We start from the raw sequence: 15,683 nt of genomic DNA on the forward strand, positions 1-15,683 counted from the left end.
ACGGCAGACTTGAGACTGGAGGAAGGGGAAACATTGACGGAGGGCGGTGCACAGGGTAATAGGAATTGCCAAGAGGATGACAACGAACATGGTACAGAATTAGGATCAGAGACGGCGGCTGGTTCGGATGGTGATGATAAAATAACACGCAAAGAACAAAGACCTAGTTGGGGTGAGGAAATGGCTGAAAACAAAGAAGCTTGGAAGCTGGCAATAGAGTCAGGTGCTCAGTATAGTGATGAGGAGGATATCATGGCTATTTTGCAGGAGCAAAATGAAGTAATTGCGGAGAAGCGACGACAGGCGAAGCAGAAAGCAAAAGCTCGAAGGAGCCGGCCAAAAAATCCAAAATAGGTGTGCAATAAACTTGATCAATGATTTTAAGTTCTTGGAATATAAGGGGGTTGAGAGGTGCTGCAAAAATTAGCATGCTAAAAAATTTTAAAAATAAGTTTAGGTTAGAAATGTTAGGTTTGGTAGAAACAAAGAAAGAGATGGTGACTAAGTATGATGTAGTTCGTATCTGGAAAAGTGACAGTGCGGGTTGGGAGTTTGTAAATTCAACTGGAGCTTCTAGAGGGTTATTATTAATATGGGATGAAACTGTTTTCAAGCTTACTAACTGTTATAAAGGTGATAGATGGATGTGTGTTGAAGGAGTTGTGGTAAAAGATAATTTTCATTGTGTTATATGCTTAGTGTATGGTCCGCATATGAGAACTGAGAAGAGCTCCGTGTGGGAAGAACTGAGTTATATTACAGGACTGTGTCAGGTGCCTTTTTGTTATTTGGGGGATTTTAATGAAATTTTGCACTTGGAAGAAAGAAAAGGAGCGACAAGTCTATCGGCGTCTGCGGAAGATTTTAGAACATGGATAAATGACATGGAGTTGATTGATTTGCCACTAAATGATCGAAAGTATACATGGTTCAGGGGACAGTCATGCAGTCATATTAACCGGAGCCTAGTTTCTTTGGGGTGGCTTGAGGCATACCCAGAGACTTGTCTAAAGGGGGGCCCGAGAGGCTTATCGGATCATTGCCCTTTAATCATGGAAGACAACACGAAATTTGCTGGACCAAGACCATTCCGAAGTCTGGACTTGTGGTTCACACATGAAGGGTTTCTTAGAATGGTGAATGAAGAATGGAAGGAATTAGGTAACATACAATTCTTAGAGAAGATGAAAGCACTGTCTGTACCGATACGCAGATGGCATAAGCAGCACTTTGGGGACATGACTGAGAGGATAAAGAGATTTGAGGAATAAATAAAGAAGGTGGATGATATGGTTAATAGCGGACACTATGATGGGACAATGGAGGCAAGGAGAAGGGCATTAGTGAGATGCTGTGAAAAGTGGTATGTGAGACAAGATGTTCACTGGAAGCAAATGTCAAGATCTCGACATGCTCAAAAGATGGATAGGAACACGAAATATTTCCACAATATTGCTTCGGCAAGAAGAAGGAATAACCGTATTGAATCCTTGGAGATTAATGGGAGGCTAGTGAGAAATCAAGCAAGGATCAAAATTGCTATCAGTGATTTTTATAAATGTCTGTACCACCAGGAATGTTCTCCAAGTGTGAGCTTCAAGGATGGATTAGTCAATCGATTAGAGAGGGAAGAAGCGGAAGGCTTAGAGGTACTACCATCAGTGGAGGAAGTGAAAGAGGCAGTGTGTGATTGCGAATCTTCTAAGGCTCTATGAAGTGATGGATACAACATGAATTTTATAAAACAGTGCTGGAACGAGATAGGAACGGAATTCACTTCATCTGTGATAAGTTTTTTTGAGACAGCAAGACTACCAGAAGAATCTAATGTCACATGGGTAGCGTTGGTGCCGAAATTCATTGGGGCAAAGGAGATTAAAGATCTCAGACCTATCAGCATGGTTGGCTGTGTATATAAAGTTATTTCTAAATTGTTGACTCGAAGAATGAGGAGCGTGATGCCAGGTTTGGTTGGGGAATCACAGACTGCCTTTGTGAAGGGGAGGAAGATACATGATGGAGCCTTAATTGCATGTGAAATGGTGCAATGGTTAAAACAGAAAAAGAAGGCATCAGTAATTATCAAACTGGACTTCCATAAAGCCTATGATAGAGTTAAATGGTGTTTTGTCGATACTGTATTAGAGAAGATGGGCTTCGGTAGAACATGGAGGTCATGGATTAGGGAGTGTGTTAGCTCGGCATCTATATCCATTCTGGTTAATGGGTCACCGTCGAAACCTTTCAAGATGGAGAGGGGCCTACGGCAAGGCGACCCATTATCGCCTTTTTTGTTTGTCCTAGTGGTCGATGTGCTTAACAGGATTATTGGAAAGGCAGTAAGGAACGGTCGGATTTCTCCACTCTTAGTCGGGAGGGATAATATAGAGTTGTCACACCTACAATTTGCTGATGACACTATATTATTCTGTCCGCCGGAAGAGAATACATTGAGAAACTATCAGAGACTACTGAGGTGCTTTGAAATTATGTCTGGATTGAGCATTAATTTTGAAAAGTCCAACTTAATACCAGTAAATTGCAGCCAGGAGTGGGTCAGCCGGATGTGTCAACTACTAGGGTGCCAGGAGGCAGCTTTACCGGTGAGGTGTCTTGGCATTAACCTGGGAGCAAATCCACGGTTGGTGAAAACTTTGAAGCCGGTTTTGGATAAGGTGGAGGAGAAACTGAGCTTGTGGAAAGCAAAGGTGCTTAGTAAGGCGGGAAAGCTAGTGCTCATCAAGTCGGTGATCAACAGTCTACCTATATACTACCTGAGCTTGTATAAGATGCCAAACACGGTTTCACGTAGAATCATTTCCTTGCAAAGGAGGTTCTTCTGGGGAAAGGATGATGGAAGACCGGGTATGGCTCTCGTGAAGTGGGAGATGGTCCAGGCTCCAAAGAAGCTAGGAGGGTTGGGTGTGGGCGATGCAGTAGTCTGTAACACTGCTTTACTGTTTAAATGGTGGTGGCGATTCTCAAAGAAAGAATGTCCTCTGTGGAAGAAGATTGTGTGCTCCTGCAATAATTTGAATCCGAATCATTTGTTGTCAACTCAGGCATTATCAAAGCGAGGAGGCCCGTGGAGAGACATATGTCAAGTACAAATAAAGGAGCAACATGTCAGGCAGAAGATGATTGATGGCCTTGCTATGGAAGTAGGAAATGGTAGATACACCAAATTATGGGAGGATACATGGCTCCAAGTGGGAAAGCTGAAAGACTCCTTTCCGAGACTCTTCTTGATTTCAAACCAACAAGGATCAGTAATTGGAGATTGTGGGTTCTGGGATGGGATACAGTGGGTGTGGCACTTCCAATGGAGGAGAGAATTACGCCAATGGGAGACCGATATATTGGACCAGCTGCTACAAGTCTTGCATTCTGTTAGATTAATAACAGATGTGCAAGATAGAGTGGTGTGGAGGTTTGATAAAGAAGGAATTTATTCTACTAACTTATTTGTGCAGGTTTTGCAGGAAGAGACCTTGGATGAGGAGATTCTGAGCTATGGATTCACAAAGGAAATTTGGAAAGGGTTAGTTCCACCCCTGGTCGAGTTGTTCGCGTGGTTTGTTTTGGTAGAGAGGGTCAACACAAAGGATCGACTAAGTAGACTGGGAATCCTACAACAGAACGATAACTTGTGCGTGTTGTGCAAGAAGGATGTTGAAAATATCCAACACTTATTTGTTACTTGCGAGTTCTCTTGGAAGGTGTAGCGTGCATGGATCTCATCGTTTGGACAGGAGTGGACTGCTCCAGGTAATTTAAAAGATCACTTTGAGAGTTGGAGATATATGCCAGTAAAAAAGAACAATGTAAGAGTTGGATAGTGAGATTTTTCTCAGTAATATGGATTATTTGGCTAAGACAGAATGAAGCTATATTTCAGAGTAAAACAACAGGAGTTGCAGATTGTGTGGATCAAGCGTTTACATGTGCTATACAATGGTATGATAAATAACTCACGTTGTCGATGGCTATGCCGGAGATGACATAGGAGTTGTTGTAAATTATGCACCTAGTCTATATGTACTTGCTCTACTAAAATGTTGAGCTATTTCTTTCCAAAAAAAAAAGCTATCTTATCCCAACTCTTCCAATGTATTCCGCGTTCCTTGCCTGGTGCCGCCCACCAACTCGTCTCTTGTGAGAGTGGATATGATTCCCATGATATAGATTTGTTTTGTTTCGCTTCGCCTCATTCTACCAAAAATATTATAAGGTCAGTTGAGTAAATTTAAACGTCTTTTTTTTTTTTGGAACGTATATACCATGATTGCATCTCAATATGTCATACCATATTGTCGCGAAGCCACTATAACCAAGTTTACTTGTTTTTCCCTGTTAACAATCTAACAAAAAAAAAAAAAGAAAAAAAACTAAACACAGTCCCACTACCATCTCACCTTAATTAACCCATCTAAACCCTCAATTAGATTTGGAGATGTTGCTAATCGATCACGTGAGCTGTTGCATTTGAACATCCACTGCAAAATGTTACCTCTGGTTCCCTAGCATACACACTTGTCACAATAAGAAAGCAGACACCGTATACATATATAGCAAGACAGTGGCTTCTACACGAAGAATCCGCCAACCTTTAAACCATTGAAAAATCAAAACAGGAATTACATAAGGGGCCAACAGAGGAGAAAAGTCGAAAACATTGAGGGAAAAAAAAAAAAGAAAAAAAAGAAAACGTCCTTGTATAAACGAATTCCATGAATTACAAAGGGGGACGTGTGGAACAATGATGTTTGATATCTTGAGAAGTATATGTTTGAACGGACGTTAACGGTTACGATTCATTGACAATCCTATAGTGTACACTCAATTTTTCAAAACTTTCATGCACGAACACTCTCTAGCAGTGCTGCCAGAGTTACGTGGCCATTATTGCTAGAAACTTGCTAGTGTTTCATCTGTAAATGGAAAAGGATAAGGCAAGCACACCAACAAGCCTAAGAGCAAAACTGTTATTCCAAACGCAACATACTTCTGATCAGGATCACTTATTTCTTCAGAGAGAGGAGAAATTGGACCTCGTTGCAAGAAAAATATGAGAACTACCCAGTAGAATGCTACATCATCAATCAGAGACGAGAGTCCAAGCAACACAATCGAAAATCCTGTCAAGCGAACTGACGCCTGCCAAATACACTTACATTAGCAACATTGAAGAGCAATTAGATCTAATTGATCGTATAACTCTTTATGATACTTGCAAAACAAGTTTCGCTCAAATATTTTCTAGTTCAAAGGAAATTACTAAAAGTGATTTGATACCTTTCTTCCCCATATGGCAAAAGATATTCTCCCTCCATCAAGCTCTCCGGCAGGAATGCTATTGATGGCATTAATAAGAAGCCCTGCCCATGCCCAAATCACAAGAGGATTGACGGAGATTGGCGTGCCGTCCTTGAGCACCTCACCAAGAAGCAGCTTTGCTAAAGGGGGAAAAAATTGTCAGTGTTGTCAATGATATATTATTCAGTTATGGGACTAATAACTTTAATTTGTTGACATAGCTAGGGAGAAAAAGAAAGGCTCATCTGATTATTGCTACAACCTACAAATGAATGCACGCACAATTCATCAAATCTTTTTCTGCTTGCCTATCTAAAGTTCATGGTCTTACCAATGCCGCCAGCAAGAAATGACTCGTGAAATACAGAGGCATCAACAACAACGCCAAGACCATCACTTGGAGGTAAGACAAAACCTAAAAGCAGAAGCAGAAAACCCAAGGAAAAGCCAGCTATTGGTCCAGCAGCAGCAAGCTTTAGCAGATCTTCACGATTGGATACGATGTTTCTTATCCTTGTAATAGCACCAAAAGAGCCTATCTGCCACCAAATTACTCATAAGAATTTTTGTACAATACTATAGAAGAGCATAGAAAGTGTACGTATAAAGAGTACATTTACTTAACATTTGCCAAGACAAACACACAGATAAATTGTTTCAAGATGAGATGCATGATCAAATGGATACTTAATTAACAATACGTAAATCAATGCTCTACACAAGTATGCATACTCTGAATGATTTAAGGAATACATATTACAGGGAGTAGGCAGAGAATATGGTGGACTAAATCAATGTCAGCTAAATAAAGAAACTAAGGAGAAACATATTTAAAAGAAGATTTAACAGATACAGATTTGTATCATACAACCTGCCAGCTAGGAACAAAGAATGGAACCCCAAGCTTAACACCAATGTTCTGGGCAACTAAAAAGTGGCCAAGTTCATGTATACCCAGAATGAGAGCAGTAACAGCGGCCCCAGGCAAGCCATCCTTTAACAAGTTCAGATTGTCAAAAGTTGATCTGGAATATTAATAACATCATTTGGGTGAAAAATCGCAATGCAAAACTAGCTAATTAACAAAAATCTTTATGCAGCAATTGGAGGCTATTAACCAATCCAGATTTATGCGGCAATTGGCAGTTTTAATACCTCAAAAATATGCATAAAACAAAATTTACACTATAGGATTAAAAGTGCAAGAAAAACTGAAGCATCTATGTGATAAACTGATGTCAGCAACTAGAGAATTTCTGAAAAAAGTTTATGAAATATTACATCAGAAATGAATAAGAATTCGTCAAAAGCCAAGGTATTTATTAAGAACAACCTATTAAGAAAATAACAACTAAAAAAAAGATAAATAATTTCGTACCCAACATTTTTACTAGTAAAACCTGTTCTGAGGATGGAATAAAGTACGCTAGGTCAGTAAAGGAAACAAAGAAAACAGTTGTCGTATACTAAATTTAAACTTAAAGAGTTTAAAGAATATAATGTGGCAAATTAAGGAGAAAGAAAATTGCTCACAATAAATTAGATTGCAAAGCAGGAACATTGCGAAGCAATAACGTAAACACAGTAACAAGTCCAAAAGCTCCAGCAGCAAACCATTCAGGTACCGCTGCAAAGACAGTTAACACCAGAAGTTCAAATAATTATCTCTAACTTCATTTTCTCCAAAAAAAAAAATCCACTTTTTCTGCAGCCACAAGATAAGTGTACCAGTTGTCTCAGGTTGTAAGGTTGTTCTTGGAACCACTACAGCAACTGGCTTATCATCCTCAGGATTGACCAGCAGGAAAAGTTTGTATTCATCTCCGAATTTTTCCTAAAACAAAAAAATATGCAGAATTGTAGTTACGGAACTGGTAGCACATCCACCTAACCAAATTACAGAAAACAATATATATATCGAAGTAACATACTTGCATCCTTTTTGATATCTTATCATAACTTTTAGAAGCTTGCCCTCGTAGATTTCCTTTAAACAACACCCCACCCTAGCAGACAAACAAAAGATCGTAAAACAACAAGAACATTTTCGTGCGCAAACAGAAAAGGAGGAAAGATCGATGCACACCTCATAAGGATCTTGGCTTGTCACAAAAAAGGTATCAAATCCAAATACTTGGTTCTTAAGAATTTCAATAGTTTCCTTGGGAATTTTTATTGCATCATCCAGTTGCTGAGGCTGTTTAGAACAAAGAACGGAAATGCAGAAAATGGGTTGAAAAAACAAGTATGCCTCTTTTAATGCAGGAAGTATTAAACATATTATGTAATCACCTTCACACCTGGCAGTGGTGATCCACTGGCAACTTCAATGGTATCCACACTCTGTTACATCACAAATCCAAAGAATAAGAGATCAGCAAAAGCAGGGCTGGAGGATACAATGCCTGTCACTCCAAATGAAAATGATGGAGTTTTCCTCTTTCTATTTCTTTCTTTACAACTAACACCAAATCTGATGATGGAAGTTCAAATTTTTGGGGAATAGGAGACTGTTATATTCCTGAACTATTATTAGACTGTCAGCCAGATGCTTAAAATGCTAAACGGCAAGCAACTAGTCGTATAATGAGACTAACAAAAGTAAGTACCTCCATAAATGCTTTGGTTTCCACAAATTATACCAGATAACATAGACAATAGCTATACACATTTTCTACATTCAGGTGGCGACCAGAATCCTTCATGATCAATTAATTTTCCTGCTCCTTCAACAGTTACTGTTGGAGAAACAGAGAGGGAACAGAATTATATTTAATAGTGCCTAAAACAAAATTAGCCTGTTGCATACATCATGAGTGGACTAGATAATAAACTCAATTTTTCAAATGGATTATTGAGTACACTATATACATGACTAACAGTCCTTTGAGCAGTTTTTAAAAAGACAGAAAATAATGACTAAAGAAAATAGAATATACACAAACTATGGAAATGTAACCATTTAGGACCAAATTGCCAAATTTAAAGCAACAAAAAATAAATAAGTCAAACATTACCTGCACATCACTTTGATCCTTATTTTCACTAAAACTATTTAGCTGTTCTACATCTTCAGACTGAGGACTACTTTGCTCAAAGGAATCTTGCAAAGGTTGTGTTTCTCCAGTTTTATGTTCTTTTTTTTCCTAAGGAAAATTGAAAAAAATTAAATGTTATTGAGGAAAAAGTAAATGGCAGCACGCAAAGCTAAGAAGCGACGACCATTCTTCCTACAATGTTTTTGTGTGAATGGTCAACTAAAAAAACAATAAAAAATAAAAAACATAAACGACCCAATAAGATTGACATCTAATTTGTTGAAATATTCACATTCCAAATGAAATGTTTTGCATGTTTGGCCGCTGCTATGATAAGCATAAAATTTAATTTATAGTTTTATATCATTCAGAAAATCATTTGAGAATTCAGATCTTAGATAGCACAGAAAATTACTATTATCATATCGTACTAATGTGAAAACCTATATTTCATTATCAAAATTTCAACTTTATCCAAATTCAATTGGCTTGGTTCATAAAGGCATCCATGCAATTTTGCAAAATTCCAAATAAGCCAAGTCCTAACATAACTAGAAAGAATCCATAGCAAGACAAACTTCATTTTGAAGAGCCTAAAGAGAACCAACCTGATTCCTGAAGATGAAGTCAACAGTGAAGTAGAGGAAGTTGAAAAGAATATTACTAAGAATCTTTAAACTAAAAAAAAAAGATACCAATGATCAGAATTTGAAACTAATTGACACTAACTTCTGAAACTAAAATAACTGTTATAACAGATGCTAGTCTAATAGATATAGTGCAGCAAATTGTCAAAATTTGAAACAAACTAACTAACTATAACTAACTTCTGATTTCTAACTAACCTGACAGTTACAACAAATTAACCAACTCACAAATTCTCCAACAGATATAGTACCAAAGCAAACTGAAAGTACCTCCTCATTGTCACCCTCGGGATCTGAATGTGGCTCAGTAACACTACAAGCAATTCGTCTCTTCCCTCTTTATTCCAAAATAACATCGCCACGCGAAGCAGAATCAGTAATAATTCAGAAAAAATAAACAAATAAACAAATAAAACGCAAATTCCACTGAGAATGGAAAGCAAAGCCGCTACCTGAAGCTCGAGCTCAGCTTGAAGGAACTCCAACGCCGTAGAGAGCGGCGAAAACCAATGGAGGAAGGAAGTTGACAACGAAGATTGAATTCAAAGCAAGTGGCGCAGCGCGAGGAGGGAACGAGATTCCCGCGAAAAGTGGCTGACGGTGCCGCCGAGAAGTTCATGGTTTTTTCGTTCAGAGAGATAGGTGAAGTTACCTAATTAAGATGAAAACCTAGCTTCATTAGAATGAGAAATTGAAAAGAAAGATTGAATTTAAGTATTAGAATTAGATAGTGAAAATCGATAGTATATTTAGTACTATGAATAGCAGAGAAGAGAAGAGAAGACAAGCTATCCCCCTTTTTTTGTAGTTACCGCGAAAAGATCTTTTTTTTTTCTCGTGCTTCGAGGACATAGGTAAGCGGGAGAAGTTTTGGGTAACCAATCAGGAGTTGACACGTAAGAAGATTATGGATTGAGATTTCATTTTTTTTTTCATATTTCTGTTTTAATTGTATTTATTTATTTATTGAGGCATGTAACTTGCAAGGTGTGCGAATATTTAACGCTGCTTGCTTTTAGCTTGTGTTATGTCTGCACTTACATGAGAGTGGATCCCTCAATTTTTTTAACAATTAAAAAAGTAAAATATGATCTCTAATTACATCAGTATCTTGTATTTTAATTTCACGAAGTTCGATACAATATTATAGTTTTCCACTTATTAAACGTTGAATACTTTAAAGTTTAAACACCATTGCTTGTAGGTAAGAAAAAAGTGTTTTGTAATAAAATTGAGACCGAATGCGTCATTCCAATAGACAACCAAAGAAGAAAGTTGTATCCATAGTAATTAAAATGGACCGAATCAATTGGTTCAATTAAAAAATTAGCAAACAAAATTCTATATCGATTCGGTCTAAGGTCAGGACCGTTTAAAATAGAGAATCAGAATAAATCGGTTAAACTCATATTGGACTGGTCAGAACTGACCAAATCGAGTAAAAATCAAACCGAATCGAACCGTTTAATTCCAACTGAAGGCAAAGCTACGATACATCTAGATTCTGCCAGTCCATTTTTGGAAAATTTTAAAAAATGGTTGTCATGGGATTGGTACTTCTAACTCCAAGATTACAAGAAGAACATTCACACCACCAAGTTACATTGCTTCTTGCTAACATATATCCAAATTATAATACATATAGCAATTTTTTACTTTATTTATATTCAATTAATTTTAATTTTAAAGTCACTCATTTTTAAATCAATTATATTTTATTTAACTATAAATTTTATATATAGGGACGGACCCAGGTAGTGAATTAGGGGGGCATTTGCCCCCACTCTTATAAAAAAAATATATATACATATGTAATATGCCCCATTTTAAATTTTAAATGACCCCATTACAAATAAATTTAGTCCAATTATTTAAAGTCTCATCCACTTTATCTTTTTATCATTTTGACTATTAGTTAACATAATCAAATTTAGTCTTCTCTCATTCTCAAATCTCAGTCGTCATCACTCCTTTATTCTTTTAAATCATCTTCTTAGTTTCAACATTCTTTTTATATTCCTTTTCTAGTGGTCATCTTTTCTTCATCAAAAGGTAAATTTTTAAGTTTTCTATTTTTTTAATATAACTCTTTATGACTCTATGTATCTTTCAATTTCATTGTTTCTCTTTTTGATATTTTCAATTACAAATTATAATTCAAGCCATTATAGTTTAGGTATTAATCTAATTTTTTATTCTCTTTATAAATTTATATATTTTATTTTATTCTCAATTTAGTGATCTTTATTATTTATTTGTTTATCTTTCGTTCTATTTTATTATATGTAATTATGTTGTATATAAATTTCTAAAGTCAATTGATCAATTTACTAATTTAGAATATATATTTTTTATTTATAGAAATAATAATAAAAAAATATTTTAAAAAATATATTTTCTTCTATTTTATTATATGTAATTTTTGACTTTTTTTTATTCGAATAATTAATGTGCATTTTTATTTTTTTGAATTTAGATTAATATATCTTTTGATAGTAATGTATATTATTTTTGCCCCCTCAACATAAATTTTCTGGATTCGTCACTGAATATATATATATATATATATATATATTAAAAAAATAAAAAAATTATTAATTATAATTTATTTTTTTTTTCATGATTATATGATATCTATTAATATTATTTTTTTAATAAATACTTGTAGTATATAATAATAGGTAAAGACTCACAGTTGTCTTCATATGAAGTTGATAGTTGAAAATCGTTAGATGATATTTAGTTAAACTTGTCAAATTATCTAATTATTTTTAAATATCAACTTCACATGAAAATTAACTATATGTAAGTTTTTACTTATAATAATATAATAATACAATAAATATAAATTAATTAATAAAGTTTTAAAATTTAAAAATGATAATTATTTTTATAAAAATAAAATAAAAGTACTTATAATAAAGAAAAAATAATTAAATTTTACATAATTATTTAATTATACCGGATTAACCGGTTCGACCAGTGACCCACCGGTTGAATCAGTAACCCAGTAATTCAGTAACTTTATCGGTTTGATCACCGGCTCGGTTCTGACAACTATGGTTGTATCACTCATTTTAAATATATAATTATTGTGTATTTAAAAAATTAATTATTATATATTTGTATATAAATATATATTATTTTATGTTTATACACTTTTTACATATATTTATATTTTATATTTTAATATATATTTTATTAAAATAACTAATTTAATAGTTTTTTTTGTATACACACATAATATATTTAATATTTTAATATGTATTCTATATGTCATATAGGTAACAAATTTAATAATTAATTTTCAATGTATATACAAAACAAAATTGTAAGATAAATAATCAATAAAAGGTTGTATGTGTATATAATATCAGTAAAATATTGTAGTGGAGTAATGTTATTTAAATTGATATCAATGAGAAACAAAGTTAAATTCAAAAGCAGGAAAAAAAAAGGTAAACAAAAAAAATCATAAGTAAAAATCACAATTTAATCACAATTTAGGCGGAGGAAGTCATAAATAAATTTTCCAAAATATACAACTCACACCTTTTCTATATTAAATGGGATATAAACTAAATCAGTTACTCAAATTGGGTCAACATCATACAAAGGTAAAGACTAAAGAGTATTCATTTAATTCATCAGTGTGTTAGTCCCTATCATTACTATCACCATTTGGCTTGTACAATGTTCACACATCTGGCTTTTCATCCCATCTACTCTTGCGCATTCCTCTTCTGATTCTACTTTTCGTTTGGGATGCTACACTAACACTACTACTCTGCCCAAGTAACTTCTCTATGTGTTCAGGTAATGGAGGAAGAGGCAAGTGAATGAGTTCCACTTTGCCATCATCACTATCATCATCACTAATCCAACCATAGCAAGGCTTACGCCTGCGTTGCTGAACCTTCTCAGGTGCTTCCAAGGATGTAGTCATGTTAGTCTTCACAAAACTGGTCCCAACATTGTTCATATGTGTTTGTGTGGTGGTATTTACATTGTTTGCAGGGTTTGGCTCATCTTGTTCTTTTCTTTCAGCTGGAACAGTTGAATCCTTAACATCTGCAAACAACACAATGTTTGGTATTAGCAAAAGCTTTATACACAAATACGTGGTGTCTGACTTTTTGTGCACCGTAGCATTTTTAAGCAACTGAATATCAATTTGAATTTAATTTACTCTATCGGAAGCTTACATTATTCATCATTTCTTTGCAGCTTAGTATCCCATTGACTAGAATACCAGCTTAGTATACTACTTAGGATGAGAAGGAGTAAATACCAATCATGAATCATTATTCATTCAGTACTTATGTTTAATTAAGATAGATATAAGATTTTTCAACTGTCAAAGAAGAAAGATATAGATTTAGCCATTTAGTGATAATGTCTAAGTTGTAAAGAATGAATAATAACCTTGTTTCAGGGAATGCAAATATATACTTCAATGAGAGGGAAGTGATGAAGGATGGGATTCAATTACCTATTGATTGATTAGAAGGTGGAATTGTATCTTGATCATGATCATTGGTTCGAGATGCAGAGTCCAAACCATCAGCACTAGCATGCAATAATGAAGGGTCATGATTCACCACCAGGCTAGAGGATCCAACTTCAGTGATCCCAGTTGCAAAAGTAGCATCAGCTGAAGATGTCAGAGCAAACCCATCCCTTCTTGTATTCTCCTGCAAATTTTCCTCCTTGTTCTTGTTTGGAGGAGGATTCATGTAAATTTTAATTGTTATATCCACAAAAAAAAGTGGTGTGTATAGTAATCTAGGCTTAATTCATGTCTAGCATAGTTATTCATGTTATTCATTCAATTTACTTAATTAGTAAAAGAGATTAGTACAATGTTGGTGTTCAAATACTATAGAAAACAGAATTTTCCAGAGAAGACAAGGAATGCATTTAGCAAGCAAATAAAATGAAAATATGTAACTTCATTGACATAATTCATCGGTAAAGACTTGATCATATCTAAACCTTAACAATTTCCACTTCATAACATATAATGAAGCAGCAAATGGAAACAAAATAAGAATTAAAAACCAAATAACCTTGTCTTCTTGTTTGGCAAGTATGGTTTCTATTAGGAGATTGTAAGAGCCATCCTCAATAAAAGGCCATGCTCCTTCATAAACCTGTAGATTATGAGTAAAGCAAGAAGATTAAGACTGACTACAAAAATATTATTCGTGGCACATTCTTACATCCATATCTTTTATTTAACAAATAATAATAATATTGGACTAACATCAAGAAGCTCGTTAACAGTTTCTTGAACAAGTTTTCCCTCGAATCCAAACTGCGTCATTGCATCAAGGGCAGCATCCATTCTTGAGCTTCCAACCATCTGCAAACAGAAAAAAAAAATGCCATCAAGAAAAGGGGGAAATGCGAAATGATCAAAAACGCATTAAAAATCGAAACTTTATAGATATCCCAAGAAATAGCGATCAAGAGTGTGTGAAATGTAGGACCTTTTTGCGTGGTCTACCTCTTGGCGCCATGCCCTAGCTAGCTTTCTTTCTTGTTTCAGCTGAACCTGGTTTTCTTGGTATGATTGAGTTGGTGGTGTTGGAAAAATAATGAAAGAGAGAAAGAGAGAAATAGAAAAGAAGTGAGTGAGTAATGAATATTTGGAGGTGGTGGGTTATTCAAAGGGACACAAATAAGTTTTCCATTTGTGTGATGCAATGCATTTGATCAGTGTGACAGTGACAGTACTGTGATTAAGGAATGAGTAAGACAGCAATGCATAAATATGATGGTCTTGAAATGGAAATGAGGAAAGTCAGTGGAAGTTATACCTTGTACGCTCTGCGCTCATACTATGAACATGAAAGGACGAAAGGATGAAAGTTGAGATAATTTTATAGTTTTTATTAAATATAAGTTGAAAAAGTACAGGTAACCAACAAGATTTTTGAATAATGTGTAAATAATGTAAATTAATAGGGTTAAAGAGTAAATTTAATTAGTAGCATTAAATTATGGTGTAGTGTATTTTCATTTGATTGGTGGTTGTTCATGTTGTTCAAAATGTTTATTGTTTCCCTAGCACTCCCCTTTATATTTATTTAAAAGTAATTAATTTTTTATTTTATTACTTTATTAATTTTTTTATTTTCAAAAATTTTGATCCAAAAATAAATTATATATGAAGTAATTTAATAAAATAAAATAAAATTTTTAACCATCCTCAATTTTTTTATATAAACATGTGCTTATGTGATTAATTATTAACAAATAAATAAATATATAATTCATATTTTATTAAATAAGTAGCTAACTTGTTCCAAAAAAATTCAAATAATTTAATTTTCAATAAAACTTTATTAATTTAGAAGTCCTATAACTTTTCTGTCAAATAGATGAACTCTTTTAGTGCTTTTAAGTGAAATTTTTAATATATATGTTGGATAAATAAATTTTAATAAATTTTATTATAAAATAATTAAATTATTAAAAAATATTATTAGATCACAACTTATTTTTTCTTAAAACAAAATTTCATTTCAAACACTAAAAAAACTTTGATAAAAATCAAAATATCTTATCTAAAATTCTTTAAAATCAATCGAGTGTTTAGTCCACTTTATTTTATCAAGCAGCTCAAAAGTCGTCAGTGATAGAGTTCCGTGATAGACTGGTTAACCGGATAACTGAA

The 15,683-nt window shown here is 34.3% G+C and overlaps 3 protein-coding genes across 13 annotated transcripts; 1 reads left to right on the forward strand and 2 right to left on the reverse strand.

Moving 5' to 3' along the window:
• Positions 1-464: 464 nt before the first annotated feature.
• LOC140180485 (uncharacterized) lies at positions 465-1,271 on the forward strand. Its single transcript, XM_072221684.1, has one exon. The coding sequence runs from the start codon at positions 465-467 to the stop codon at positions 1,269-1,271; it is 807 nt and encodes a 268-aa protein (XP_072077785.1).
• Positions 1,272-4,694: 3,423 nt separating this feature from the next.
• Positions 4,695-9,873, reverse strand: LOC112764900 (probable zinc metalloprotease EGY2, chloroplastic). Of its 10 annotated transcripts, XM_072223615.1 has the most exons (15): positions 9,758-9,873; positions 9,454-9,653; positions 9,272-9,338; positions 8,963-9,032; positions 8,334-8,462; positions 7,926-8,054; positions 7,617-7,659; positions 7,403-7,513; positions 7,248-7,322; positions 7,045-7,150; positions 6,850-6,943; positions 6,188-6,341; positions 5,648-5,855; positions 5,296-5,456; positions 4,695-5,157 (listed from the first exon to the last, which is right to left on the reverse strand). In XM_072223615.1, the coding sequence occupies exons 6-15, from the start codon at positions 7,985-7,987 to the stop codon at positions 4,909-4,911; spliced, it is 1,263 nt and encodes a 420-aa protein (XP_072079716.1). In that variant the 5' UTR covers positions 7,988-8,054; positions 8,334-8,462; positions 8,963-9,032; positions 9,272-9,338; positions 9,454-9,653; positions 9,758-9,873; the 3' UTR covers positions 4,695-4,908. The 10 variants fall into 10 exon arrangements, with proteins under 10 accessions (XP_072079716.1, XP_072079715.1, XP_072079717.1 ...); XM_072223614.1 differs by lacking the exon at positions 8,963-9,032; XM_072223616.1 differs by lacking the exon at positions 8,963-9,032 and having other exon boundaries at positions 7,609-7,659.
• Positions 9,874-12,476: 2,603 nt separating this feature from the next.
• On the reverse strand, positions 12,477-14,727 carry LOC112767173 (uncharacterized). Of its 2 annotated transcripts, none has more exons than XM_072223826.1 (5): positions 14,511-14,727; positions 14,268-14,366; positions 14,071-14,154; positions 13,494-13,716; positions 12,477-13,072 (listed from the first exon to the last, which is right to left on the reverse strand). In XM_072223826.1, the coding sequence occupies exons 2-5, from the start codon at positions 14,364-14,366 to the stop codon at positions 12,699-12,701; spliced, it is 780 nt and encodes a 259-aa protein (XP_072079927.1). In that variant the 5' UTR covers positions 14,511-14,727; the 3' UTR covers positions 12,477-12,698. The 2 variants fall into 2 exon arrangements, with proteins under 2 accessions (XP_072079927.1, XP_025668846.1); XM_025813061.3 differs by having other exon boundaries at positions 14,494-14,727.
• Between the last annotated feature and the right edge of the window lie 956 nt (positions 14,728-15,683).

The sequence above is a fragment of the Arachis hypogaea genome, chromosome 17 (genome assembly GCF_003086295.3).
Source record: "Arachis hypogaea cultivar Tifrunner chromosome 17, arahy.Tifrunner.gnm2.J5K5, whole genome shotgun sequence".
Taxonomy (NCBI): domain Eukaryota; kingdom Viridiplantae; phylum Streptophyta; class Magnoliopsida; order Fabales; family Fabaceae; genus Arachis; species Arachis hypogaea.

Excerpts from the sequence above, each read along its gene's own strand:
- LOC112767173 (XM_025813061.3), bottom strand. The coding sequence starts at position 14,523 with ATGGCGCCAAGAGGTAGACCACGCAAAAAG. Across the intron at positions 14,367-14,493 it reads GAGGTAGACCACGCAAAAAG|ATGGTTGGAAGCTCAAGAAT; the intron begins GTCCTACATTTC and ends TTCTGTTTGCAG. Across the intron at positions 13,073-13,493 it reads ACCTTCTAATCAATCAATAG|ATGTTAAGGATTCAACTGTT; the intron begins GTAATTGAATCC and ends TGTTGTTTGCAG.
- LOC112764900 (XM_072223611.1), bottom strand. The coding sequence starts at position 9,853 with ATGTCCTCGAAGCACGAGAAAAAAAAAAGATCTTTTCGCGGTAACTAC. Across the intron at positions 9,654-9,757 it reads TCTCTTCTCTGCTATTCATA|GTAACTTCACCTATCTCTCT; the intron begins GTACTAAATATA and ends CATCTTAATTAG. Across the intron at positions 7,323-7,402 it reads CAAGCCAAGATCCTTATGAG|GGTGGGGTGTTGTTTAAAGG; the intron begins GTGTGCATCGAT and ends TTTGTCTGCTAG.
- LOC140180485 (XM_072221684.1), top strand. The coding sequence starts at position 465 with ATGTTAGGTTTGGTAGAAACAAAGAAAGAGATGGTGACTAAGTATGAT.